This window comes from Mytilus galloprovincialis, chromosome 10 (assembly GCF_965363235.1).
Source record: "Mytilus galloprovincialis chromosome 10, xbMytGall1.hap1.1, whole genome shotgun sequence".
Classification (NCBI taxonomy): Eukaryota; Metazoa; Mollusca; class Bivalvia; order Mytilida; family Mytilidae; genus Mytilus; species Mytilus galloprovincialis.
In genome coordinates this window covers 81,985,467-82,013,392 of record NC_134847.1, presented here as the reverse complement: position 1 = coordinate 82,013,392, position 27,926 = coordinate 81,985,467, and the positions used below count along the sequence as shown (strand labels likewise).

The 27,926-nt window shown below is 33.1% G+C and overlaps 1 protein-coding gene across 1 annotated transcript in view; it reads right to left on the bottom strand.

Annotated features, from left to right (window-relative positions):
- The window catches only part of LOC143049596 (uncharacterized), a 33,207-nt gene extending 6,010 nt beyond the window's left edge, over window positions 1–27,197 (bottom strand). The window contains exons 1-23 of the mRNA XM_076223196.1: window positions 27,126–27,197; window positions 22,946–26,286; window positions 21,484–21,973; window positions 19,461–19,553; window positions 18,752–18,846; window positions 18,317–18,505; window positions 17,764–17,835; window positions 16,677–16,791; window positions 15,611–15,706; window positions 12,771–12,834; window positions 11,413–11,506; window positions 10,648–10,694; window positions 9,420–9,540; window positions 8,342–8,445; window positions 7,462–7,564; window positions 6,762–6,912; window positions 5,762–5,831; window positions 4,723–4,789; window positions 3,702–3,787; window positions 2,476–2,602; window positions 1,908–1,949; window positions 1,005–1,079; window positions 33–66 (exon numbers count right to left, since the gene is read on the bottom strand). Of these exons, the coding sequence (XP_076079311.1) occupies window positions 33–66; window positions 1,005–1,079; window positions 1,908–1,949; window positions 2,476–2,602; window positions 3,702–3,787; window positions 4,723–4,789; window positions 5,762–5,831; window positions 6,762–6,912; window positions 7,462–7,564; window positions 8,342–8,445; window positions 9,420–9,540; window positions 10,648–10,694; window positions 11,413–11,506; window positions 12,771–12,834; window positions 15,611–15,706; window positions 16,677–16,791; window positions 17,764–17,835; window positions 18,317–18,505; window positions 18,752–18,846; window positions 19,461–19,553; window positions 21,484–21,973; window positions 22,946–26,286; window positions 27,126–27,186 (5,737 nt within the window). The 5' untranslated portion in view covers window positions 27,187–27,197. The remainder of the gene's footprint in view (window positions 1–32; window positions 67–1,004; window positions 1,080–1,907; window positions 1,950–2,475; window positions 2,603–3,701; window positions 3,788–4,722; window positions 4,790–5,761; window positions 5,832–6,761; window positions 6,913–7,461; window positions 7,565–8,341; window positions 8,446–9,419; window positions 9,541–10,647; window positions 10,695–11,412; window positions 11,507–12,770; window positions 12,835–15,610; window positions 15,707–16,676; window positions 16,792–17,763; window positions 17,836–18,316; window positions 18,506–18,751; window positions 18,847–19,460; window positions 19,554–21,483; window positions 21,974–22,945; window positions 26,287–27,125) is intronic.
- Between the last annotated feature and the right edge of the window lie 729 nt (window positions 27,198–27,926).

Here is a 27,926-nt window from a genome sequence, read left to right as displayed (position 1 = left end):
AATTAATGACACTAGAACAAGTTTAAACATACCTTTAAAATCAAATCTGTACTGTAAACCAGAAGACTACGAAAAGAATAATATAAAGATTACACAGTTTTAATGTACAACGACAGGCATGAATATATGTCGGATTGTTTACCCAGTACATTGGAACTCATTCACTGTAAATAAAAGATGGCAGATACAATCTATTGTTTTGAAAATCATGCATTTGTATATTGCACACAACTATGACTTAAAGAGGGGCGAAAGATCCAGATGCACCTGAAAATAATCTGACAACGCCATGGCTAAAAATGAAACAGAAAAACAAACAAACAATAGTACTCAACCACAACAAAATAAAAAGTAAAGACCAATCAACAGGAATCCCACCAAAACCTGGGACGATCTCAGGTGATCCGTAATGTTCAGCAGATCCTGATGTATTTGTGGCACCCGTCGTGTTGCTTATGTTAGTACAGACTCTGTAATAAGTATAATTCTGTAGGTTAAATTCGTGAAAAGGAAACGGAATTGTAGTAACTACTCAATTTTTATATGTAGGTCAAGATATGACGAAGATTTTTAAGTGAGAAGACATCATCTTTATAGCGAAAAGTAAGGTTAAAGGATGCTGCTTACTTCTTTTGTTTCTTCTTAAGAAGTTCCTGTATGACTAACCTTCAGTAGGGTAAAATACATACTATTAGCAAAATGTATTTGTACCAATTGTACATTGGTGAATGACTTTGCGTTTGTAATTATCCTTGGCGTTCGATATCATTACTTGTCAGTTTTATTTGCAGAAATCATCATCATTGAAATATAAGACGCGTTGATAAATTCAATATTTTTTTTGCTTTTATGATTTTAGCGTCACTGATTAGTCCTTTATAGACAAAACGTGTGTCAGGCGTACACAATGTGGATCACGGTTAACTTAAATTTCAATTGTGATTCATATGATGACATTTTTAAGTTGTTTCTTAATCGTGCAGACATGTAAATTTTTCACAAACCTGTGTTTTACTGCTAGCTTTTAACATCGAGTTTGATCTGTATCTATGCACCGCTCTCCTGATTCCTTCGTGTAACTAAAATGCAATAAAACACTGAATGAATAAGTAAGATTATATGTCCTCTTTCAGTTTTTTCATGAATTATGAAACAAAGAAGGGTGTATGAACTATGTTGTCATAAAAAAAAAATGTATTACTTTTCAATAAACGATCAAACCTTAAAAGGAAAGGAGATATAACTGCAAGTACTTAAAGATATACGATCTTATATTGTACTGTTACACCAATATTTTAGGTTAGGAGGAGGGCTCAGTGCTCACAAACCTGTTTAACTACGACACATTATTTGATTGCATGTACCAATCCATGAGTTAGTTCGGTGGCTTTGTTGGTTCATATCTTTTGAATTTGTTACCTAAATTGATTTGTTATAATCTAGGCCGTTAGTTTTCTCAATTTAACTGTTTAAAATTTTTCATGTCGATTCTTTTTTTAGCTGACAATACCGTATGATGTTTTCTCATTGTTGAAGGCCGTATGGTTGCCTTTAATTGTTTGAATTTACTCAATTCAGATTTTGATGGCTAGTTGTCTCATACGCAATCATACCACATCTCCTTTTTTTTTTATATTAACCCACCATTTTTCGGAAATACCTGCTTCAGGTGAGGAATATGGCATTTGTTTGGTTTAAAGTTTAACGGTTGCTTGATATAGTAGAATTTGTAAGTTGCTATTAAGTGTCCCTTTTCAAATTTGTTTTCAATTGTTTTGTCTCGAATTTAACTGAAGAGACATACGGTGTTGATATCGCATATGGCGCAGTTAATTCTTACTGGATGGTGTAGAATCAACAAGTCGTCAATATGAAACGTTTTCAATACATAATTCTTCTGAACTCACCTTTTTATTTGAAACTGCTTCTCTTATAAATATAATAAATCCCTGAAAATATATTAAAGCAACAAAAAGACTTAAAAACAGATAAGTCAAATTGATCAGATTGTATTGCCTATTTAAATGCAGATCGAGTACCAAAATAAATGGTACTCTTAATGTTTTTAAAATTACATGCCAACAAATTAAATAACCCTCAGAAACTGCAGCTATGCATGTCACCCTGCATACAGGAAGTCGCGTGTTAAAGAGTAATGACTCTTTTCCTAATTTCGTTTTTGAATTAGCAAGACGATTGTATATCAGATTTTTTTTTTATATATTTTTAACGTTTTAGTCGTTTTTTCGCTGTGTTGATCCATATAAGTTTGAATATCATTTTGGTATTATCTGCCTCCCTTTTAAGTTGAACCAAACTAGCTGCTGTGCTTTGAAAACGTTATTTCAAAATTCTGCGTTTATTACTTTTTAAAGTTAATATATATTATTTTTTATAAATCGTTAATTCGTAATTACTGCATTTAAAGAGCAACTTAATATTTAGTAATATAAATAATTATATATGAATATATACCTGGAGGGAAGTAGAAATACCAAATAAATACTGAAATATGATTGTATCTTCATTATATGCCAGAATTCCAAATAACCATGATAGTCCTAATACTGGTATTAATACAGCCATACATTTAACACCCGCTCTATAAACAATAAATACATCTTTACCTATAGAACTACTATATATAGTAGTTGATCTTTGATGACGCACTTATCAAGTCACACACTAAGTCTCGGTCCCATTAGAGTTCACGCGATGCCATCAGTTTTTACGTCCAACGTCAAGATGTATTATGGCATAAAAATGTCCACCCGTGCATTTTGTCGCCTGTCTTTCCATTCGTCCGTTAAAACGATAGCCCTGATACGCATGTAATGTTACAACGACATTAGGATTGACTTAAGAACGCTTTCTTTTGTTGTCACATCGTACTTTAAAATGGCATGTACTAGCTAAATTGAGCTTAGATAACTGTTTTTGTAAACTGAACACTTTTGTTGGTATTGGTGCATGTAGAATATCTTTTGATTTTTAAAATTCTCGGCTCGACTCTTTATAGAACTTTTAACAGACATAGCTGACACAACATGCATATGGCTGAATAGGAACATTCTCGTGCATGTTTTTCAAAAAGATATTCGAATTAAATACTTGCTCAATAGCCAATTTAATTATTGCAACAGGTACTCTTGGTGCAGCTGTTATTTTTTTTTATCTTGATTTGTCTCTTCGAAATCACATTTTTACACAATGTTACACTAACACTAATCAATGATTAAGGAACTTCGATTACCTTCATTTTAGTTTTGCAACATTTCAATATTTTATCATCAAATACAATAATTAAAAAAAATAAAAATAAAAACAGGATAGAACAAGGCTGTGCAAACCATAGATATTTCTGATGTTTAGTAGTAGTCGTTTGTTGATGTGGTTCATAAGTGTTTCTCGTGTCTCAGTTTTTATATAGATTAGATCGTTGATTTTCCTGTTTGAATGGTTCTACACTAGTCATTGTTTGGGGCCATTTACAGCTTACTGTTCGGTGTGAGCCAATGCTCCGTGTTAAATACATTACTTTGACCTATAGTGGCTTTGTTTCTCAAATTGTGACTCCGATGCAGAGTTGTCTCATTGCCAAGAATACAACATCTTCTTATATCTGCACAAAGGAAAATATCTATCATGCTATAATTAGACTTATTTACTTGAAACAGACTTAGCCTACACTAAATACAAACCTGACTTTTTTCTTTAATCTTTCGTTCATCATAGCATTTGTAGAATAGATAGCTTTTAATACAACATGTATTATTCCTATATTAATCTACAATCAGGGAATATATATCAACAAAATTATGATAGATGATAATTTGTTGATTACTAGTAAGTCATTCTTTCAAAGAAAAATGGCCTTGGGACGAAATAATTATGTCAAACACAAAATATTACAGATGTTTCTATCTAGAGATACCAAGCGCACTTTTAAAATTCAGCAGCCTATACAAATAGGAAATACAATGAGCAAGCGGAAAAAGGCAAAACAAGGCAAAAAATACCAAGTCGACATGAAAACGTTAAGATACAGAGGACGGGATTGTGGTTACGATATGAGAAAAAAAAAGCCGTGAATTACAAAAAAACAGTTTTTGTTTGCGTCTTTTGTCAATTTTACGATCATCTTCAACTGAATAGTTTTCCCCTTTTAGTCTTTGTTCAATTTAAATGTTTCAAGAACTATGCACAATTTCAAATCCAGGGCCTTTCCCTTTGGCACTCCACGGTACTTTACCAAAAAAGCACCGTGACACTCTAAGGGTTAAATAAAGAAATAGTTGGCATTAGTCTAGTTTTATCCTATCCAGTACTATAGAAAGCCAAGGTTGACAATGATTTTTCGAGGGGTACCAATCGCTCTGTCACCCTCTCAGCTAGGTATTATTTCATTTATAAATTGATTAAAGCATCAGTGGTATATGTCTATGTTTATGACTCAGAAATTCGTTACTGCAACGAAATGTAAAATTGATTTCCTACAATTTTTTAAATTCAAGGGTTTATTTAATTCGACCCGTAAACATTTGCAAATGGATGTGAGGTACTATGATTTTGATGGAATTGTACATTATAACTGACCAACTGTTATAAATGTTGGGGGTTTGAATAGCTATGAACTATGTTTAACCCACTGTTTGCTATTGAAAAAGACTGTACCGATTCAGGAACAGACTACTGTTTTACAGAATCTGTAAATAAACTTACCAGTATAATAAGTAAAGCAGGTCCAACAAAGGCCATAAATACAAAATTATTTGTGCTAAGCCAGCAACTGTAAACATATAATACAAAAATCAAATAGAGACACTTTAAGACTCTTTGAAAAAAAAAACCAATTTAATTGTGTTCACTTGAAAAGGAATTGTAAATGTATGTTCATTTCTGTAGATATATTTTTCGAAACTGTACACGGAGTAATAGGAAGTAGAGTACATATATACGTCAGAAATAAATTATCAAACAAAACAAACACAACTGTATTTGTTTTTTGTTTTTTTCGTAAGTGTGTGTGTGTGTGTAGTTCCTTTCGATTTTCATTTAAAATCAAACATTTATCTGAGTTGATTTGAAATATTATATATCTCATATTATTTGTGTGTATTGTAATTGTATTTAGGTGTAATACCACCGACTCATGGAACGTCACATCCGGTTGAATACGAAAATAGGTCGAAAAAATATTCCCTTGAAATTTACAGTTGTAGGTAATTAATCCTACATTGTATTGTAGTAAAACATTTCTGTTTTTATAAACATATGTCTTGGGTATTTCAATGCACCATTATTTTTTTTATTTGAGGTTTCTATAGAATATTTTGTAAACTTATGGTTACATGTTTACTTAAGCTTGTACACTGGTTATATAAGGGAAGTATTTGATTGGTTAACTTCCAGTGTTGAGATAACTGATTGTTTTTTCATTTCTAAAAGCAGAATTTGACCAGTGTAAATATATAGCTTAAAGTTAATCTTAAATTGACGATTCAATTCTAATCAAGTCAAACACATGTTTTTAACTATATTGCTGATTCATGTGATCAACATTAAATCAAAACATATAAATTCTAAATCCTGGTTAACTAAACAACAAAGAAACATGATGTAAACACGACTATATCAAACCATTGAATAACAAACGATTTTTATTGTTTGAAGTTAAAGTTTGTAAAACACAGGCTGTTAAATAGATCAACTATAAAACACTTTTCATTTTTTATTCTTATTCATACTAATTTATACATACTATTTTTCGGAATGATATCCTTTAAGGCGCGTTACTCCGAGAGTTATTCCTACAATCACCAACGGAACGCCTGAAGAAAACAAAATGTGTTACTGCCTACTGTATTATTTGTATGCATATGATATTTTTCTTTAAATCAATTCTTTACATACATGGATAGAAATAGTTGAATCGAACCTATATTGTTTTAAAGTGGGGATAACATTGATTTGATCAAACTTTGAATATATCAAATACACAATTAATCAGAATTCATATATTGACTCGCATCTACAAATTGGCTATGGAGTCGCTGCAGCTTTACGACAAAAATTGGGATTTTAACTTTCCAATTTCTTACTTTCAATTTTGACGAAGCAACCTTCAAATAGCTGCATATATGCAGTTCATCTTTCCTAGTTTTAGTCGTCTTTTAATTCTTACATTTTTTTTCTCGGTCTTACTTTGGTTTATTAAGAAAGATTGCCCATTCAGTATATTGGTTTTTTTTTTAAATCATTTATGTTAATTACCAATATTATAAGTTATAGTTTCGGCTTCCTTTTACTTTTCTACATTGGTTAGAGGTATAGGGGGAGGGGGGAGATCTCACAAACATGTTTAACCCCGCCCAAGTCAGGAGCCTCTGGCCTTTGTTGGTCTTGTATTATTTTAATTTTAGTTTCTTGTGTACAATTTGGAAATTAGTATGGCGTTCATTATCACTGGACTAGTATATATTTGTTTAGGGGCCAGCTGAAGGACGCCTCCGGGTGCGGGAATTTCTCGCTACATTGAAGACCTGTTGGTTGCTGTGGTTTTTTATTTGGTCGGGTTGTTGTCTCTTTGACACATTCCCCATTTCCATTCTCAATTGTATTCCTTTATTTTTTACATTTGGTAAACTTTTAAATGGAACATAGTGTCTTTTTACAACAATCACCTTTTAAATTAATTATGTACTAGTCAGCTATTTTTTATACAACAAGTAAGCAAAAATGTCAAAAAAGTATATTCTTACCCCAAGCAAATGGTAAATAAAAGCGTACTTCAGATTTTCTCTTGAAAACAACGGTCACAGATCTAGCTACTGATATTCCTTCACATAACATGAGAAAGAATACAACCAAAAACACGTAATGTAGAACAGCTGTTACTATAATACAAGCAATCTGAAACAGATATGAAAAATTTATCTGTGAACGTTAACTTAAAAATTTAAAATACAATAATTTTGCTGTTCTAAGGCAGTATTTATAAGACAGTTCTTAATGGGAGTTTGATATGATCTTTGTTAACGTATTTTACTGTTTCTCGGCATGCCTGTCCATTGCAGGACACGATACTCTGTTTCAATTACTAGGCCTGTTTACGGATATTGTGTTATTGAAATTTTCTGTTACAAAACTTAAAAAAATAATTAAAATATAGGAATGTATGTCCCTCATGCAAAGCTCTGATTCCTGGCCTTGCTATGGCTATACTTTATTGACCTTTTTTTTTTTAAAGCTCTTCATCTTTTCAATAAGCTTTGAATTTGCAAATATGTTGGTCTCACTGAAGAGAAATTGATTATCGAAATGCGTATCTGGAGCTGTTAACATTGGAACCGATTACTAGTATGTAATTACCCTATAAGCTAATATGACTGATATTGGAACATGTGGAATATATGAACTACATGTTACCATATTTATCATTATAATTGTAACAATACTCACATCATTGTCTGTGACGGTTGTAGAACTTAAGAACACAGAATATCCAATGATCAATACAACACACATATTCGATAAAATAACAGTCCATTCATTTTTAACATACCTAAAATAGTGCGTACATATTCAGCTATCACAACTATAAAGTATAATCAAAGAAAATACATGTATAAAAAATAAGATGTTGTTTGATTGCCAATGAGACAAATCTCCACAAGAGACGCATACATTTAGACGGAACATTAAATTCTATCGAAAAAATCAAATGTCTGCATCATTTTATCGACTACTACAAAATGTATATAATAGATAAAATAGGTAAAAACTAAGAACCCTTGACAGATGATTATAATGTAATTTTACCAAATTGTATTATCATATATAACATGTATAAACGTATTCTTGTTTTGCATGCACATTAATTGTTATGTTAACGTTGTATATAACGAGTTTCATGTATTTGCCTTACGGAGTTAAAAATCAGATTAGATGGATTAATTTGGTCAAACCATACTGCAACTCCGGAATCAAATTATTGGAGCACTCATAATGCAGATTAATCCACACCAGAGTTTCGGACGCACCGATTTCATAGAGTGTTATTTCTATTTGAAAGGATATCAATGTTCTATGAAGTATGTGACAAATTAACATTTTTCAATTGTAGTATAGCAAGGAATCTTTTTAGAAGACCTTTTGCTTCACTTTTAAGCTTTCTGTAATGGTGTTGTATTACTGTCTAGTTAGTTAATGTCCGTTTTTTTTCTTTTCTTAAACTGCTTTTTTTTTTTATTTGTGCACACATTTGTCTGAATAACAATTCCTTTCTATTGTGTATTCTGATACAATACGCGTGTATTATTCTGTCTTTTTAATATCTCACCTCCAGAATATGTAGTAAGTAATAAGGGTAAGAGTACACCCTAATATTGATAGTCCACAACCAATAAACGTGATAATTTCTAAGGCTATCTGGTGTAGGTCTGTCTAAAATGTACATAAAATTGAGAATGGAAATGGGGAATATATCAAAGAGACAACAACCCGACCATAAAGCAGACAACAGCCGAAGCCCATGTAATTAGGCTTTGGAAAGGATGTTGCATTGCTCTCTATTTTTTTTGTTCTTTTATCGTAAACACAATTTTGTTTTGTGCAGACATTTATCTGCATAACAATTCCTTTCTACAGTGTATTCTGACACAATACACGTGTATTATTCTGTCTTTTTAAAATCTTACCTCCAGAATACCTCCGAATAATATGTTTCTTATTTATTGAATGAAAATATCTATGTTTTCTTTAAGGTTCATACAATGTTTTGAGAATAAAATAATATATTAAACATTGCTTAAAACTAAATAATGACACAGGTATATTAGGATTTTGAAAGCAACACTTCGCGTTTTAACTTATCCATGGTATAAATGATACCAGGGTTGCGTTCAATATCGTAGCAGCTACATATCTTTGTGCTTCTAAACGAGTAGCTAGCCTACATATATATATATATATGTAGCAGATGGGCTAGCTACAGTTCAATAGTTATAAATCTACGTAGCACTATGTAGCCGATACAATGTTGAACGCAACCCTGGTTGATAATTAAGTCCGCAAAATTCGATTTATCAACAAAGGACACTGGTGTTAGAATCAATACAGCTGAAAGGCGAAAACCCCAAAACGAGGTGCAAGAGCAAAAGTTCACAAAGAACATGCTACACCTGCCTACCAGATACCGTACTTGAAAATCAAAAGTTTCCTTCGTTCTGGTTTCCTAAACAGAAATTTCAAACAAACCTAATAAATATATTTTTTTGTAGATCTAAAAAATCGCTTTGGATGCAGGAAATGTATCAGTGTTTTTTCATTAGAATAATATAAGAAATTCTTAGTCGTCAACAGGTTTTTTCATGAACACACAAGTTTGTGTATGCGCATGTAAAGTAAATAAAACTTACAACTTCAAAATCGCTAGGACTCATCAATATAGCAAAATTTGTTAAATGATTGCATGTGCATGTAGACACATTAGATTCAGTCTGTTTGAGATAACATCCACTATTAGCCCAACTTCTAGCACTGAAATAGTAGCAACATTTAAATCGAGAAATGATGAAAGTTCAGATCATTGTTAAAAAAATCTTGAAAAGGTTAAAAACAAAACAATGTCCGTGTAAATTATTTTATTTATTTTTCAATCTTCATAAAGATTTCAAGATCAAAATTAAATTCAGTTAATAATTTTCAAACAGAAACATGACTATCCGGGTCATTTGAAGATCGACAACGCGATACAGTTCAACCAGATAAAATTATTACTCAGATATCGTTTACATCATTTTATAATTTAGAAGACAGGAATAATTACAAAATTGTCATGTTAGATTGAAATAAAAAGTACAATATCATACATATAGCGTTGTCTTAAAGAATTACAGATCTGAAAATCAGTTTAATGCATAGACTTAAAAGGTATAATACGAGATATCCAGGTACATCTTTAGACAGGAGCTGATATAATGGTAACGATAATAACGGTTGGACAATGGCAATACAGTACATTATCATACCTCCTATACATTTCTAGGAATATGATTTGTTAAAAGCGTCCTCGTGGAAACCGTGTATATTTAATATTAGGTTAGTTGGGAGGCGGGGCTTATTTCATACACGGTTAGTAGTGGAGTTACGTCCCTTTATATTCCATATAAGGTAATAAGGAGGCGGGGCGTATTTCATAAACGGTTAGTAGTGGTGTTACGTCCCTTAAGAAAAACAAAACAGTACTGAGAAAAAATCTTAAGGATTTCGACAGACGAAGAAAGTGATGATAAAGTGAAATAAATTCATAAAACACATTTAAATCTGACAAGTTGTCATTGTTGGCATCTGTTTTTGTAGGATCATAGGAAGTAGTTTCTAAATGATGTTAATGCTAACTGTATTGACGACTTGCTCATTTTGATAGGTCACTAGTCTAAATTAAGATAGTCGGTAAGATAAATTCGTTACATAGTGTGCTAGTGATGTAATACGGTATATATGGGGTCAGTAAATTCCATATGGGGATTCGAGCTTCGCTCTCACCCCATATGGAATTTACTGACCCCATATATACCGTATTAGGTCACTAGCACACTATGTAACTAATATTACACCAGCTATTACTATGACTAAAACATATACCTGAAGTTCCAATATCCACATGATATCTTGGGATCTGTGAATGGCACCTGTAGTTCGGGAAAATAATATAATGTAAATAACAATAAAATTCATGATAAAACTGGCAATTACATAAGGATAGAATATAGTAGACGATATCGACAAACTCACATTTGACTTTAACTTTTTTTCATTGGATGTATTTTATTTCTTAGAAATATTCATCGGATACCGAACAAAATATAATCCATTTACATGATACAAGTCAAGGTAAACACAACTAAAACTTCACGAATCGCAAAAACTTTCAACAGAAATATACCAGGTACGTCGACAAACCAGTGTTTTGTTCTATGTAAAACATTGCATGAATTTAATGCATTGGAAAAGTTATATCAGCTATACGCTTTCCTAACACGTGAACATTGATAAAATCTATTTTAATTAAACCGTGCTATTGACCTTGGAAGTTAACCTTTAACAGTTGGGACTAATGTTGTTATGCCTTTGTTTTGTAAATGTATTGCATTACTTTTTAAAGATTTGTCTTTCTAGAAATCAGGTCTCGGTTGTACAATATAATGAGGGTATATATGGAAACACGCATCGTTCTTACAAAAAAGAAGTTATACGTTTATGTTTTTAAATATTATCCTTTCAAATTACTATATGATATTCAATATGTGTGTAATGATTTATTTCAATCACTTAACTCTTTAAACGTGAAAATTATTGTTCACTTAAATATATGCAATACTACTAAAAATAAGTCAGTGTACAATTTACCTTTTTATTTTGCTCAAATCTGATTGTAATATTTTCTGTTAAGATGTGAATAGCTTGGCCAAAAGATACGGAAATCACGTCAGAACCAACTGATCTAAAACAAACATGTTTGCCTTGATTTCTTAAGCTAAGACATGTTTTTTGTAACCTCAACGGTTCAGACAAACTAACAATTGTATAAATATGCATAGGAATAAACAGTCAATAACCCAACGTCCTTTTAAATAGTAATGAGTTTTGATAATTAGCGATTTGTTCATAAACTTAAGAAAACACGATGGAAACAATAGTAAACGTTTTCTTCCTTTTTGGTTTATAAATCAATAAATTTTAAAATATTTTTTCCTCGAGCATCACTCAAAAGACATTAATTGTAGAAACACAGCTTACAATAGATCTTTAAGGCAAACAGAAATTTAAAACAAACAACAACACACTTACTTATTATATGCGTCCGAAGACTCCAAAACGATGTGCAGAAAAAGAAGCCTACCTATATTCGAGTTGATCCGAATCGCTCAGTCAGAGTTCGTTATACATCTTTCAAAGCGCTTCGGACGCATATAATAAGTAAGTGTGTTGTTGTCAACATTTCACAATATCAATCGTCCGTCATATTTTATTAGATAACTACTGCTTATTGTGGTAACATTTAAAGAACCTTTGGCGATTAAAAAAACGTTTTCAAATTGTTCCGATTCGAATTTCGATAGAGATTAAATTTCATAAAATTGAACGACAAGCTAACAAATGGATATATAAACTCATAAATCAATGACAATGTGACAATACATTGAAAATATCCCCAGAAATACAATCATCGATCTAAAAATTACATACATTGTAATACAAACCAAATGACTGATCAACAAAAATTCAACCAACCGGGATTGATCTCAAATGCTCCGGATGGGTAAGTTGTTAAATAAGATGGCTTCCACATGGCTTACACTTATTGTAAAGGAAAACCATTAATCTTAAAGCGGTATGTCATATGGGTGCAGCAAAAATAAAAAAAAAAGCAGAAATACACTGTACGAAAAAATAGATGAGATATGACAATGAGACAACACTCCACCAGTGACCAAATGACACAGGTTTTAACAACTATAGGCTTGGTAAAATATATACACCCTAGTCAGCTATAAAGGCCTCAAAATAACAAATGCAAAACTACTTAAACGAGAACCACTGAATGTGATTCCTTCAATAGAAGAAAGTCATCAAATATATATATATTTAACTCTATATGAGGAAGTTATTGTTAGTTAACGATGACAAAGTACGTTTTATAAATACAAATAAATGGATTTACCTAACTTAATATATATATAGTAGAAGTTAAGTAATTTACATACCTATTTGGTGTTGTTGGAAGTATACCGGACAATGTTCTGTAGAGGGCAGCTGTGTAAAGTGTATCTAAAAAATATATAATACATTATGAGTGTACAGTAATCAATACCTCAAATAAATTGACGAAAATTGTAACTACTAGTATATTTAAATTTCAAATCTTTTACCTCTCTAAGTTTAAAGTCTGAGCTGTTTCCATTCATGTCCAGTGAAGGATGTTTATTCAATATTGTCGACATCGCAATATCTACAATGTTAACACGATATAGTGTCAGCATTGTTTACATTGTTTGAACCCTTATATTATGTTTACATCGTTGACATAGTTAACATTGCGATGTATACAATGTAAACACGATGTCGTGTCAACATCGTTGACACTGTTTGAACTCTTATATATTGTTTACATCGTTGACATCGCGATGTAAACAATGTTAAAACGATGTTGTGTCAACATCGTTTACATTGTTTGAACCCTTATATACTGTTTACATCGTTGACATCGTTAACATTGCGATGTATACAATGTAAACAAGATGTCGTGTCAACATCGTTGACATTGTTTGAACTCTTATATATTGTTTACATCGTTGACATCGTTAACATCGCGATGTTTACAATGTTAACACGATGTCGTGTCAACATCGTTTACATTGTTTGATCCCTTATATATTGTTTACATCGTTGACAACGTTAACATTGCGATGTATACAATGTAAACACGATGTCGTGTGAACATCGTTGACATTGTTTGAACTCTTATATATTGTTTACATCGTTGACGACGTTAACATCGCGATGTACACAATATTAAACCGATATCTAGTCAACTTCGTTAACATTGTTTGAACTCTTATATATTGTTTACATCGTTGACATCGTTAACATAGCGTTTAATGTTTATATACGTACCATAGACTCAATATAAAATATAAACACGATTTTGACACAATATTGTTAGCATTGTTATGTGAACAATTTAAACAGAAAGGTATATATAGAAAAAAGAAGTGGTATGATTGCAAATAAGTAAAATTCCCAGTACATACATACTAACTGGCACATCTATAGATAACCGTATGGCCTTTAACATTGAGCAAAGTTTATATGGCATAGTTAACAATAAAAGACGCCGACATGAAAAATGGATTTTTTTTAACTATATAACTAACTGCTTAACCATGTTAACTTATTTAAAAAAAAAAAGAACGAAAAAAAATGTATATTCAACAACAACAAGACGTTGACACTATATTGCTAACATTACGATGTATACGATGTGAACGATGTAAACAGAAAGGTGTAGACACTATATATACAATATAAACACGATGTTGACACAATATTGTCAACATCGCGATGTATACGATGTGAACGATGTAAACAAAAAGGTATAGACTTTATATATATAAATATAATATAAACACGATGTTGACACGATATTGTCAACATCGCGATGTATACGATGTGAACGATGTAAACAGAAAGGTATAGACTTTATATATATATAAATACAATATAAACACGATGTTGACACGATATTGTCAACATCGCGATGTATACGATGTGAACGATGTAAACAGAAAGGTATAAACTCTATATATACAATATAAACACGATGTTGACACAATATTGTCAACATCGCGATGTATACGACGTGAACGATGTAAACAGAAAGGTATAGACTTTAGATATATATGTATATATAAAATATAAACACGATGTTGACACAATATTGTCAACATCGCGATGTATACGATGTGAACGATGTAAACAGAAAGGTATAGACTTTATATATATAAATACAATATAAACACGATGTTGACACGATATTGTCAACATCGCGATGTATACGATGTGAACGATGTAAACAGAAAGGTATAGACTCTATATATACAATATAAATCCGATGTTGATACAATATTGTCAACATCGCGATGTATACGATGTGAACGATGTAAACAGAAAAGTATAGACTTTATATCTATATATACAATATAAACACGATGTTGACACGTTATTGTCAACATCGCGATGCATACGATGTGAACGATGTAAACAGAAAGCTATAGACTCTATATATATACAATATAAACACGATGTCGACACGATATTGTCAACATCCCAATGTATACGATGTGAACGATGTAAACGGAAAGGTATAGAACATATTGATAGGATACAATGTAATCACAATAACGACACTATAAAGTTGACATTGCGATGTTGACAATATCGACAAAACATCATGCACTGGACATAGTTCGCTGTTTGTGGTTATTATAAGAAGCAAAGTAATTATAAGAAAGACAACGAAGGAAATACTTATTCACAATGATGGTGCCTGTCCATAGGCGGATCTAGAGGGGGCCTGGGGGGCCCGGGCCCCTCCCTTTCGTGGGAAAAATTTGGTTGATTATATAGGGAATCACTGAAGCATGACTGGAGAGGCCCCCCCTTAGGAAAAGTTCTGGATCCGCCACTGCTGCCCGTTATTTATAATACTATATAAATTCAATAGACATAAGACAAATATTAAACTTCATGCGACAAGCAAGGGGTTTTTTGTTTTTGTCTTTTTGTTTTGTTTTTGTCTTGTTTTTTCATGGATTCAATCAATTTGTCGATGTAAAGTAGTTTCGGAAGAACATTAATGAATTTGTACGAGTCATATTTTTAAGAGAGTAAGTGTAATTCAAAGTTGTGAATATACATTTATCAATGTACTCATCTTCTAAATTTACTTTTCAATCAAAATGCATTCTTGTATTTTTAAATATTCTCATAGTTTATTTAGAATACATTAAGTTGAAAAAAAACATTTCGTTTTAATTATATATACCTTGTAGAGATGGTTGATTTGCAAGAATTAATTTTGAAATCGAATTTGAATCTGGCGGGAATGTAAGGTTCTTCTTTAATGTTGAAACCTCTATAACTAAAAAATAAAATTCCAATCATTTTGTTGATGAGTAACGTTTAATTGATTTCATCATATAGAATAAAAAAAAACTTTTTTTTTGTTAGTTTTTAATAACCACGCTATAAGCATTTAGATAACGAACACTGTACTACTTTTATACTGTATAAGTACCCAAATAGACAGTTTATCGTCATAAGTATATACATTTATTCTTTCTTCGATACCTTTAATTCAGCGTTCTAGTTTGAAAACATAAAATAAGACTCAATATAATGACATTTAAGTTATCGGCGTCGGAATATGTATATAGAATAACCATACATTGTCTCGAAATATCAATGTTATTTGTACAAGGCTTAGAAACCGGTAGAAAGCGAGGCTGTGCCGAGCATTTCTACCTGTTTCGAGCCGAGTACAAATAACAGATTGATATTTCGAGACAATGTATGGTTATTCTTTATATACTGCAACTCTTTTAACTGTTCAAAATGAAGTATTTAGGGTAAAAACTGTCATTCTTTAATTGTGAGCGGACAACGTAAAATTGCCGCGAACCTGTATGTTTTATTGACGTCATAAATAAAACTCTACGGAAACACATTGTCAACGTCATAAACAAGGTGATATACGGTCAGTGACTGTATATCACACATGAATATACAGTCAATGCAATTTGACTGCTCAAATAGCACAGCTGCAGTACATATCTTCCTATTATTCGGTTTTGACTGATGTAGGTAAATATAGAAAAACCTTAGACGAATATAATTATTACGTGTCATTTTCATATTTTGATGATCCAATTTAATCTTGCAAAGTAAGAGTTTTCGTAAATTAAAATACTACTGATATGTGTATGCGCATACAGGATTATTTTCATTTTATCAGTTTATGGTTTGTTTCACATGCATTACCTATATAGTAGTAATATGTATCATTGCTTGTATTCATGTAGTTCAGACTGTATGCTAGACAGTGTGCTTACCTAAGTTTGTTTTGTTAATGATTATGGTTTCATTAGGTAGTAAATTCTTTTGAACAAGACTACCAAGACTATCTACTATTCCCATAATTTTTGATACACCTTCGTCGGATTGGTCCTGTAATGATTTATATGATATCATTTTCAATGAAATATGAAAAAATATAAACTATTTCAAATCATTTATGATAAAAAAGGAAAATGTTTGATTTCGTCATTGTCATCTTCAAAAAGAAGAACCAAATTTCAATATTCAACGTAACTATTTGGAATGCTCACAATCGAGAAGCAGTAATCATCTATTTTGTCATAAAATCCTGTTTTTAAACGACCATCATTATCTATATCCAGATGTAAGTCAAGACATGAGGCAAACTTCACTGTGTCTGTTGTATCCTTTATTTCATGTTCGATGACATAGATGCATTCAATATAGTTAACAAATTTTTATTCATAAAGTGAGAGAACACCATCTATATAGATGAATATAAAGTTGAAGGATACAACTAACTTCTTTTCCTTCTTCCTGATATATTTGTGAATGAAGTCAGTTTCATATAAATAAAGAAACAACTCGCAAGCGGAAAGGCACAGCTGGTTTCCATGTGGGTGCTAATTGATTATTGAAAAACACGTCCTATTAACGTGGGAAATGTGTTGTCAGTCATCAAGATATCAGGTATCGTGATGACTGGTGCCACATGTGAAGCAGGATATGTGTCCCCTACCAGAGAACCTGAGATCACCCCCGTGGTTTGTGTTAAACTATAGTTTTTCTATTTTATGTTTTGTACAGTACTACTATTTGTCTGTTTATCTTGTTTCTTTATTAACCATGACGTTGACAGTTTTGTTTTCGATTTATGGTTTGTATGTCCTTCTGGTATCTTTCTCTTTGATAATGTATCAAAGAGTTCTTTATTTGAAACAGAGATATTCAGAACAAAGTAGAATGTATCCGTCCTGAAGACCAGACGCTTATATATACGTTTGTCATTTTTTTTAATGAGGCTAATGCTTGCAATAGAAAAGCTTCGTTTAGATGTAGTAAAAACCATACAAGAAATTGCTCATCTGATACAAACTTTACCTCCGAATTAACTTCATTCCAGCTACCGCTATTATCTGTATCCAAAACAGAATTTAGAACATCTCCGAATTTCTGAAATGAAATTTGATAAATATCAAATTAATCTATAATATTTTGTTGTTAGATATGGACGATTTATACCACTGTTTATTTATGTCATATTTATTTCCTTAATGAGCTTTTTAATTCCACAATATTAGGTTGCATGATTATTGTACCTTTTATCGACCATTAGTACACGTAATGCATCTTGTACTGTTTTGGCTTAAGTATATCATATTTTTGTATTGATTATGTTTTTACTATTCAATAATTGGTGTGAAATTCTTTAAACTTTAAATGAAAACTTGATGATAATAAAAATGTATGTCATCATCATGATGAGACATCTTTCCTCATCAAACATTCTTTGTCCGTTTTAGTCATGAGACTGATATTGAAATACAAACAAATCGCGGGTTTTCAGTCAGTACTAAATGTACGTAGATAATCCTGTTCAGATGACATTTACATTCATGATACGTTTGGCTGATGAAAAAGATGGAAAATTTACCTCGGAATCCACAGACGCATTTGCCGCTGTCCCTATGTCAATAATATCAGTCAGAATAGTAGTGGTATGTTTCAAATCTCCAGATGTGGGAGGATTTTCTTTCCCTATAGTAGTATCTATAATATCCAGTACGCCAGTTATACCTTCTGCTACCTTCACAGGATCAGTGATGTTTCTAAGAGTATTCACCTTCAATATAAATACTATATACAATAATTTTGTTAAACATAATGGTATAAAAGTGTCAATGAGTCAGTTGGTGATGATTTCGATATGACTTTTACTTATTGTTATATTAGAATTGAAGTGAAAAGGGAGTTGATTTATATTTGTAATACTTCAAGTATCTGTTATAAAAAAGAATACATGCATAAGATACAAAAAATAATTGACAACTTAGCAATAGGTATAATGGCGAAATCAATCAACCATTACCGTTTCTGATGTTTCATGAAGTACCATATTAACACATTCTATATACACCGGATCTACCCAATCACCGTTGTCGTTGCATTTTCGAAAGGCATTACCTACAAGTAAGCACAAAGATCAGTAACAATCATAGATCAGACTTTACAATTTATTAACAAGTTTCTGAATTAATGAATTACTTAAAATTAATAATCATGAAGAAAAATTATGATTATGAATTACAAGTTCATAAACAAGAAATCTGTTTTTTTGTAAGGCTAAGATTATTTCTACTAATTAAAAGAAAAAACAATCCATGTTTTTGTATATGCGTATGTCCGGTAGAAACAGTACTGGTATATAAATGTAGCTGAATGCTATTATCATCATTCTTTATATGTTTGCATAACTACCCCTTCTGTTCTTTTTATTTAACCGATCAGCGGGCAGAAATGGGAAATCATTGAATTATGATGAAGAAAATATTTCATTACAAATATATTACTCGAATTTGGTATTTGAAAAAACATTCCCCTCCCAAATCAACAATGACAGTTCAAATATATATGATTCATAGTGCAACCTTATGTGTGGACTGACCGTCATCTTTTTCATTTTAATAGGATCAGAATATTCGTATGTTACGTGAAATACCTGTATACCCAGGCGGACTTATTTGTGTGTCTTTTTGCATTTTAATAGGAACAGAATATTCGTATGTTACATGAAATACCTGTATACCCAGGCGGACATTTTTGTGTTTCTTTTTGTCCTGCTGCTATATGTGACCATGTTATATTGTTTAATATTTCTTCTGGACAATAGGCTGCAAAAGATTCATGTTAGAACTATAATTATTTTTTATTAATGTGGATTGGAATTGAAAGAGCTGTCAGTTACTGTGCGTACTTTGAGATAAATATAGTTTGCGTTATTTCTGTTGGTAGGAATGTAACCATACCCGGTTACATCTGGTAAGTGTTTTTGCTAGATATTTTTTTTCTGCATTGTATTGATGAGTTATACGGATTTTAACTGACTTTCATAGTTTGCTCTAATGTAAGTGTTATGTTATCGCACTGTAACATCACTGTCCAAGGTAGGGGAGACCATTTGGTGCCTCAATACATGTCTTACGTTATCATATTCCGTTTTAGACTGTCCGAAGTCATACGTTTGAAGTGCAGTGGCTGTGGCTGCTTCATACATGCATCTATCGTTTTGTGTTTTGTGTTTTTTGTAAATTGTTTTGTTATAAATAAGCTGTTTGTTATCTATATTGATTTATCTCATATTTATTATGTCACAAACTTTAAAGGGCGACTATAAGGATGTTTTTTTCGCATTGTTTAGGTCGTACGATTGCCTTTAATTGCTATCAACAACTTCATCCGAACTTTGGTGGATTCTAGTTTCATTGAAAATGATACCACATTTATAGAATGTTTTAATGTTTCTGTATAATACATTAATATTACTGATGTATGTTTATTGTATGAATGATCATAGGTGTTCTGAAGGGTATTAATATCTAGGTTTAGTTGTTACCTGTTTCGTAATGATCATGGCATGTAAACATTTATGAAATGGTAACTTTATGTGATGTTTCATTTAATGAAAAGATCATGGTATAATCGATAACCAAATTAGAAACATATTTTCGGCATCTATTTATCATACAAATGAAATTAGACTATTTGTTTTTTACAGATTTTGGCAATAAACTGTGATTCACATCATCATCATACTTTCACCAGAACAAATCTGCTATTAAAAGGGTTTCCATATGATAATCTACAACCTGTCGGTAAACTGAATTGCCGAAACGTACATAAAGGTAGCCAAGGAGAAAATATTCAGTTTTAGTTATCTCGCCATACCTCCATCAAGTATAGTTAGCATAATTACCATACTCCTTAGAGAAATCGGCTGTATATAAGTTATTTCTCTAAAACATCCAACGAATGTTTCAGATTTTAAATTAAGTAAAATCCACTATTTGCATATGATTTATTTCAAAAACGAATGATAAGTTCCTGAAATTAGCTAAAGAACATTATTAGTTAAACTAGAAAAGTTATGTACTATATATGAAACGATATACCACGGTTTTTATAGTTTATCTAACCAATACATAGAAGGGATCATATACTTTTATTAACTGATCTGTGGTAGTGAAATAATTATATTGAAATTTTGTAATTTCCATACATTTTGTTTTCAAATATACGGATAGTCATGCATAGAAAATATAAATGTTCAACTGCAATTTCTTGTTCTAGATTAAAATATATATAACTATATAATTGCATTACTCATATTAACAAATAAAGTCACTATATGTTACCAAGCATGTAAAGTTCCTGCATATTTGTGCAGTGATGACTAGTAGCATTTTTCAATGTAGATTTTCGAAAAACAGAAGTTTGCGTTATAATAAAATAAAACTTATACATTTTAATATTTTGAAAACCTTTTCCTCTTGATTATTTTCTACATCAATTTTCAAACGGCTTTTCCAGAGGCAACAGTAATAAACTATATCAAAATCTAATTTACTTATTCGAAAATAAGGTAAATAACCATAACCATAACCGAGGAAATAACATTAACTCTTAAAGTAGTATTACCTAATGTGTCGACAGGTAAAGAGTCGTCTGCTATGCATGTATATATGAAATTTCATTGATTCTGTTATGTATGTAATTTTGTTTCATACCTTTTTCAAAACTGTCAGAAATTATTGAGTGTCTTACCTGTTACAACTTTTGTAGATGTTGTAATCTTCAGAGGGGATGACGTTGTAAGTTGTACGGACGTTTTAGTTTCTATATTGTGTGTTGTCGTAACATCCTTTGAAGTAGTTAAAGGTGATGTCGTTGTCTCCTGAGTTGATACCGGTGTCGTCACATCGGGAGAAGTAGTTAAAGCTGATGTCGTTGTCTCCTTAGTTGATACCGTTGTCGTTACATCGGGAGAAGTAGTTAAAGTTGATGTCGTTGCCTCCTTAGTTGATACCGTTGTCGTTGCATCGGGAGAAGTAGTTAAAGTTGATGTCGTTGCATCCTTAGTTGATACCGTTGTCGTTACATCGGGAGAAGTAGTTAAAGCTGATGTCGTTGTCTCTTGAGTTGATACCGGTGTCGTAACATCGGGAGAAGTAGTTAAAGTTGATGTCGTTGTCTCCTGAGTTGATACCGTTGTTGTCGCATCGGGAGAAGTAGTTAAAGCTGATGTCGTTGTCTCCTTAGTTGATACCGTTGTCGTTACATCGGGAGAAGTAGTTAAAGTTGATGTCGTTGCCTCCTTAGTTGATATCGTTGTCGTTACATCGGGAGAAGTAGTTAAAGCTGATGTCGTTGTCTCTTGAGTTGATACCGGTGTCGTAACATCGGGAGAAGTAGTTAAAGTTGATGTCGTTGTCTCCTGAGTTGATACCGTTGTCGTAACATCAGGAGGAGTAGTTAAAGCTGATGTCGTTGTCTCCTGAGTTGATACCGTTGTCGTAACATCAGGAGGAGTAGTTAAAGCTGATGTCGTTGTCTCTTGAGTTGATACCGGTGTCGTAACATCGGGAGAAGTAATTAAAGTTGATGTCGTTGCCTCCTTAGTTGATACCGTTGTCGTTACATCGGGAGAAGTAGTAAAAGCTGAAGGCGTTGTCTCCTGAGTTGATACCGTTGTAGAAACATCGGGAGAAGTAGTTAAAGCTGATGTCGTTGTCTCCTTAGTTGATACCGGTGTCGTAACATCGGGAGAAGTAGTTAAAGCTGATGTCGTTGTCTCCTGAGTTGATACCGTTGTCGTAACATCGGGAGAAGTAGTTAAAGCTGATGTCGTTGTCTCCTGAGTTGATATCGGTGTTGTCGCATCGGGAGAAGTAGTTAAAGCTGATGTCGTTGCCCCCTGAGTTGATACCGTTGTCGTAACATCGGGAGAAGTAGTTAAAGCTGATGTCGTTGTCTCCTGAGTTGAAACCGTTGTCGTAACATCGGGAGAAGTAGTGAAAGCTGATTTCGTTGTTTCTTGAGTTGATACCGGTGTCGTAACATCGGGAGAAGTAGTTAAAGCTGATGTCGTTGTCTCCTGAGTTGATACCGTTGTCGTAACATCGGGAGAAGTAATTAAAGCTGATGTCGTTGTCTCCTGAGTTGATACCGTTGTTGTAACATCGGGAGAAGTAGTGAAAGCTGATGTCGTTGTCTCTTGAGTTGATACCGTTGTCGTAACATCGGGAGAAGTAGTTAAAGGTGATATTGTTGTCTCCTGAGTTGATACCGTTGTTGTAACATCGGGAGAAGTAGTTAAAGCTGATGTCGTTGTCTCTTGAGTTGATACCGGTGTCGTAACATCGGGAGAAGTAATTAAAGCTGATGTCGTTGTCTCCTGAGTTGATACCGTTGTCGTAACATCGGGAGAAGTAGTTAAAGTTGATGTCGTTGTCTCCTGAGTTGATACCGTTGTTGTAACATCGGGAGAAGTAGTTAAAGCTGATGTCGTTGTCTCTTGAGTTGATACCGGTGTCATAACATCGGGAGAAGTAGTGAAAGCTGATGTCGTTGTCTCCTGAGTTGATACCGTTGTCGCATCGGGAGAAGTAGTTAAAGCTGATGTCGTTGTCTCCTTAGTTGTTTCCGTTGTTGTCGCATCGGGAGAAGTAGTTAAAGCTGATGTCGTTGTCTCCTGAGTTGACACCGTTGTTGTCGTAACATCGGGAGAAGTAGTTAAAGCTGATGTCGTTGCCTCCTTAGTTGATACCGTTGTCGTAACATCGGGAGAAGTAGTTAAAGCTGATGTCGTTGTCTCTTGAGTTGATACCGGTGTCGTTACATCGGGAGAAGTAGTTAAAGGTAGTGTCGTTGCCTTTTTAGTTGATACCGTTGTCGTAAGATCGGGAGAAGAAGTGAAAGCCGATGTCGTTGTCTCCTGAGTTGATACCGTTGTCGTAACATCGGGAGAAGTAGTTAAAGCTGCTGGCGTTGTGTCCTGAATTGATACTGTTGTCGAAACATCGGGAGAAGCAGTTATAGCTGAAATCGTTGTCTCCTGAGTCGATACCGTTGTCGTAACATCGGGAGAAGTAGTTAAAGCTGATGTCGTTGTGTCCTGAATTGATACTATTGTCGAAACATCGGGAGAAATAGTTAATGCTGATGTCGTTGTCTCCTGAGCAAATATGTTTTTCGCCAAAGTTGATGCTGTTGCTGTTTCAAACAGCGAAGATATACTATCTAAAATTGATGTCTCCAAAGTTGATGCCGTTGTTGTTCCAACTGGAGAAACGGGAAAAGTAGTTATAGCTAATGTTGTTGCCCGCTGAGTTGACACTGTTGTTATTTCCAACGAAGAGTATATTATTTCTAATATTGTTGTCTCAAAAGATGATGCCATCATACTTAAAGCTATTGGTGTTGTCGCCTGAGTTGATGCTGTTGCTGTTTCAACCGGAGAAGATATTATATCTAATATTGTTATGTCAAAAGATGATGCCATCATACTTAAAGCTAATGGTGTTGTCGCCTGAGTTGATGCTGTTGCTGTTTCAACCGGAGAAGATATTATATCTAATATTGTTATGTCAAAAGATGATGCCATCATACTTAAAGCTATTGGTGTTGTCGCCTGAGTTGATGCTGTTGCTGTTTCAACCGGAGAAGATATTATATCTAATATTGTTATGTCAAAAGATGATGCCATCATACTTAAAGCTAATGGTGTTGTCGCCTGAGTTGATGCTGTTGCTGTTTCAACCGGAGAAGATATTATATCTAATATTGTTATGTCAAAAGATGATGCCATCATACTTAAAGCTATTGGTGTTGTCGCCTGAGTTGATGCTGTTGCTGTTTCAACCTGAGAAGATATTATATCTAATATTGTTATGTCAAAAGATGATGCCATCATACTTAAAGCTATTGGTGTTGTCGCCTGAGTTGATGCTGTTGCTGTTTCAACCGGAGAAGATATTATATCTAATATTGTTATGTCAAAAGATGATGCCATCATACTTAAAGCTAATGGTGTTGTCGCCTGAGTTGATGCTGTTGCTGTTTCAACCGGAGAAGATATTATATCTAATATTGTTATGTCAAAAGATGATGCCATCATACTTAAAGCTAATGGTGTTGTCGCCTGAGTTGATGCTGTTGCTGTTTCAACCGGAGAAGAAATTATATCTAATATTGTTATGTCAAAAGATGATGCCATCATACTTAAAGCTATTGGTGTTGTCGCCTGAGTTGATGCTGTTGCTGTTTCAACCGGAGAAGATATTATATCTAATATTGTTATGTCAAAAGATGATGCCATCATACTTAAAGCTATTGGTGTTGTCGCCTGAGTTGATGCTGTTGCTGTTTCAACCGGAGAAGATATTATATCTAATATTGTTGTCTCCAAAGATGATGCCATTGTTGTTTCAACGGGAAAAGTAGTTATAGCTAATGTTGCTGCCTGCTGAGTTGACGCTGTTGTTATTTCCACCGGAGAAGATATTATATCTAATATTGTTATGTCAAAAGATGATGCCATCATACTTAAAGCTATTGGTGTTGTCGCCTGAGTTGATGCTGTTGCTGTTTCAACCGGAGAAGATATTATATCTAATATTGTTGTCTCCAAAGATGATGCCATTGTTGTTTCAACGGGAAAAGTAGTTATAGCTAATGTTGCTGCCTGCTGAGTTGACGCTGTTGTTATTTCCACCGGAAAAGATATTATATCTAATATTGTTATGTCAAAAGATGATGCCATCATACTTAAAGCTATTGGTGTTGTCGCCTGAGTTGATGCTGTTGCTGTTTCAACCGGAGAAGATATTATATCTAATATTGTTGTCTCCAAAGTTGATGCCGTTGTTGTTTCAACGGGAGAAACATGAAAAGTAGTTATAACTAATGTTGCTGCCTGCTGAGTTGACGCTGCTGTTGTCTCTATCGAAGAAGTACTTATAGCTGATTGGGTGGACTCCTGATGTATTGATGATGTTTCATCGGGAACATTTGTTAAAGCTAATGGTGTTGTCGCCAAAGTTGATGCTGTTGCTGTTTCAATTGAAGAAGATATTATATCTAATATTGATGTCTCCAGAATTGATGCCGTTGTTGTTTCAACGAGAGAAACGGGAAAGCTAGTAATAGACCATGTTGTTGCCTGCTGAGTTGACGCTGTTGTGGTTTTCACCGAAGAAACACTTATAGCTGATTGGATGGACTCCTGATGTATTGATGATGTTTCATCGGGAACATTAGTTAAAACTAATGGTGTTGTCGCTTGAGTTGATGCTGTTCCTGTTTTAGCCGGAGAAGATATTATATCTAATATTGTTGTCTCCAAAGTTGATTCCGTTGTTGATTCAACGGGAGAAATTGTTATAGCTAATGTTGTTGTCTCCTGAGTTGATTGTACTGTTTTTGCAACCGGAGTTGTATGAGATGCAGTTGTCGACTGAGTTGATGCCGTTGCTATATTATCGGGAAAAGTAGTTGTAGGTAATGTGATTGTCGTCAAATTATTGACAGTAGTTTCAGTTGTGGTCGTTGCAGTAGACCCAGGAAGAACTAGACATAATATACACAAAAGAATAGTTATGTCAAATATATATTTGAATTTATTGCTGAATTATTGAAATTTGGATACCATTTCTGAAGATAGTGTTATATTGCTTAGATTTACAAAATTTTGACTTATATGGATTGTATGCGTGTGTTTAGACCACCCCTTTCACCAGTTAGTTATCCCATTGAAATTGGCTGCAAAAGACGTACTACTTCCGTATTGAATTAATGTGTAATTTAGGTAACTGGTATAATATATTACACGACTACTTCATTATGCCAGTTTGAATAACAGTAAAATAACAAAAATACCGAACCCGAGGAATATTTTATACGGATAGTCCTTATTCAAATAGCAACATCAAAAGCTCAAACACTTCAAACAAATAGATGATAACTTTTATATTCCTGTCATTTTTCTAATCTTAAGATGATTGATGAAAACTGGTTTATAGCAAGCTAAACTTCACATTTATGTGACAGTAGCATACAAATCTTTTACCATATGTATGTTTATACCTTTAACTGCTGTATATGTAACTATGTGACCCCTAGTTGCTAATGTCCATGTCATTTATTTGGTCTCTTGTCGGGAGTTGTCTCATTGGCATTCATACCACATCTTCTCTTTTATAAACAAGCCAGGAAGACACAAAACACAAGATAAAAGGATACCAAGACTTAGCTAATACAGCATCACAACAAGGTTATAATTCATGTAAGCCGGTATAGTAAGAAGGTTCTGGTGAACTTGCGGCATCAATTTACATTTGACTTTTCCACTTGTATCTTCACTTATTACAATTACAGAATCCTGCCGTATAAGTAATTATAATATATACCTGTAACTGTAATTATATTCACAATCATAAATGTACAAGGCAATGTAAACACTCTCCACATTTTCTGCGGCAAGAGCATCTGCAAGAAAATTTCAATTTGTCAGAGCATTCACTTATATGTTGATTCACGTTCTGATAATGAATTTTGTTTTATCAATTTATCAAATTTGCTTACAACAAACAAAAGTACAATTCTGTAGATGCTTCGTCAGAGGAGCTTTTCTAGATAAAATTTAGCATTCAAATGCCATCATTTCGAAAGGCGATTATGCATATGGTTTCATGGAAAAAGCACAAAGCCATTCTACAGTCAATACAATGCATACTTAGTGTCTTTTTGTTGTTAGGACGTTGTCAGTTTATTTTCGATTTATGAGTTTGACTGTCCCTTTGGTTTCGTTTGTTCCTCTCTTATATACAACTATCTGGTCATGTACAGTCTGTGTTTTTGTTCGATAGATTTCTATTTGTATCCATCTGATGAATTAAGCCTTTTTCAACTTATTTAATAGTTTTTTCTTATGTTGTACTGTTAAACCACTGTCCAAAGTTAGGAGAGGGTTAGGATTCTGTATTTATGTGCCTGTTCCAAGTCAGGAGCCTGTAATTCAGAAGTTGTCGTTTGTAGATGTGTTACATGTTTGTTTTTAGACATAATAAAGGCCATTAGTTTAAATTATTATTCATTTGTCATTTCTGGACCTTGTATAGCTGACAATGCGGGATTGGTTTTGTTTACATGCGGTACGCTGACCCATAGTTGTTAATGTCCGTGTCATTTATTTGGTCTCTTGTCGAGAG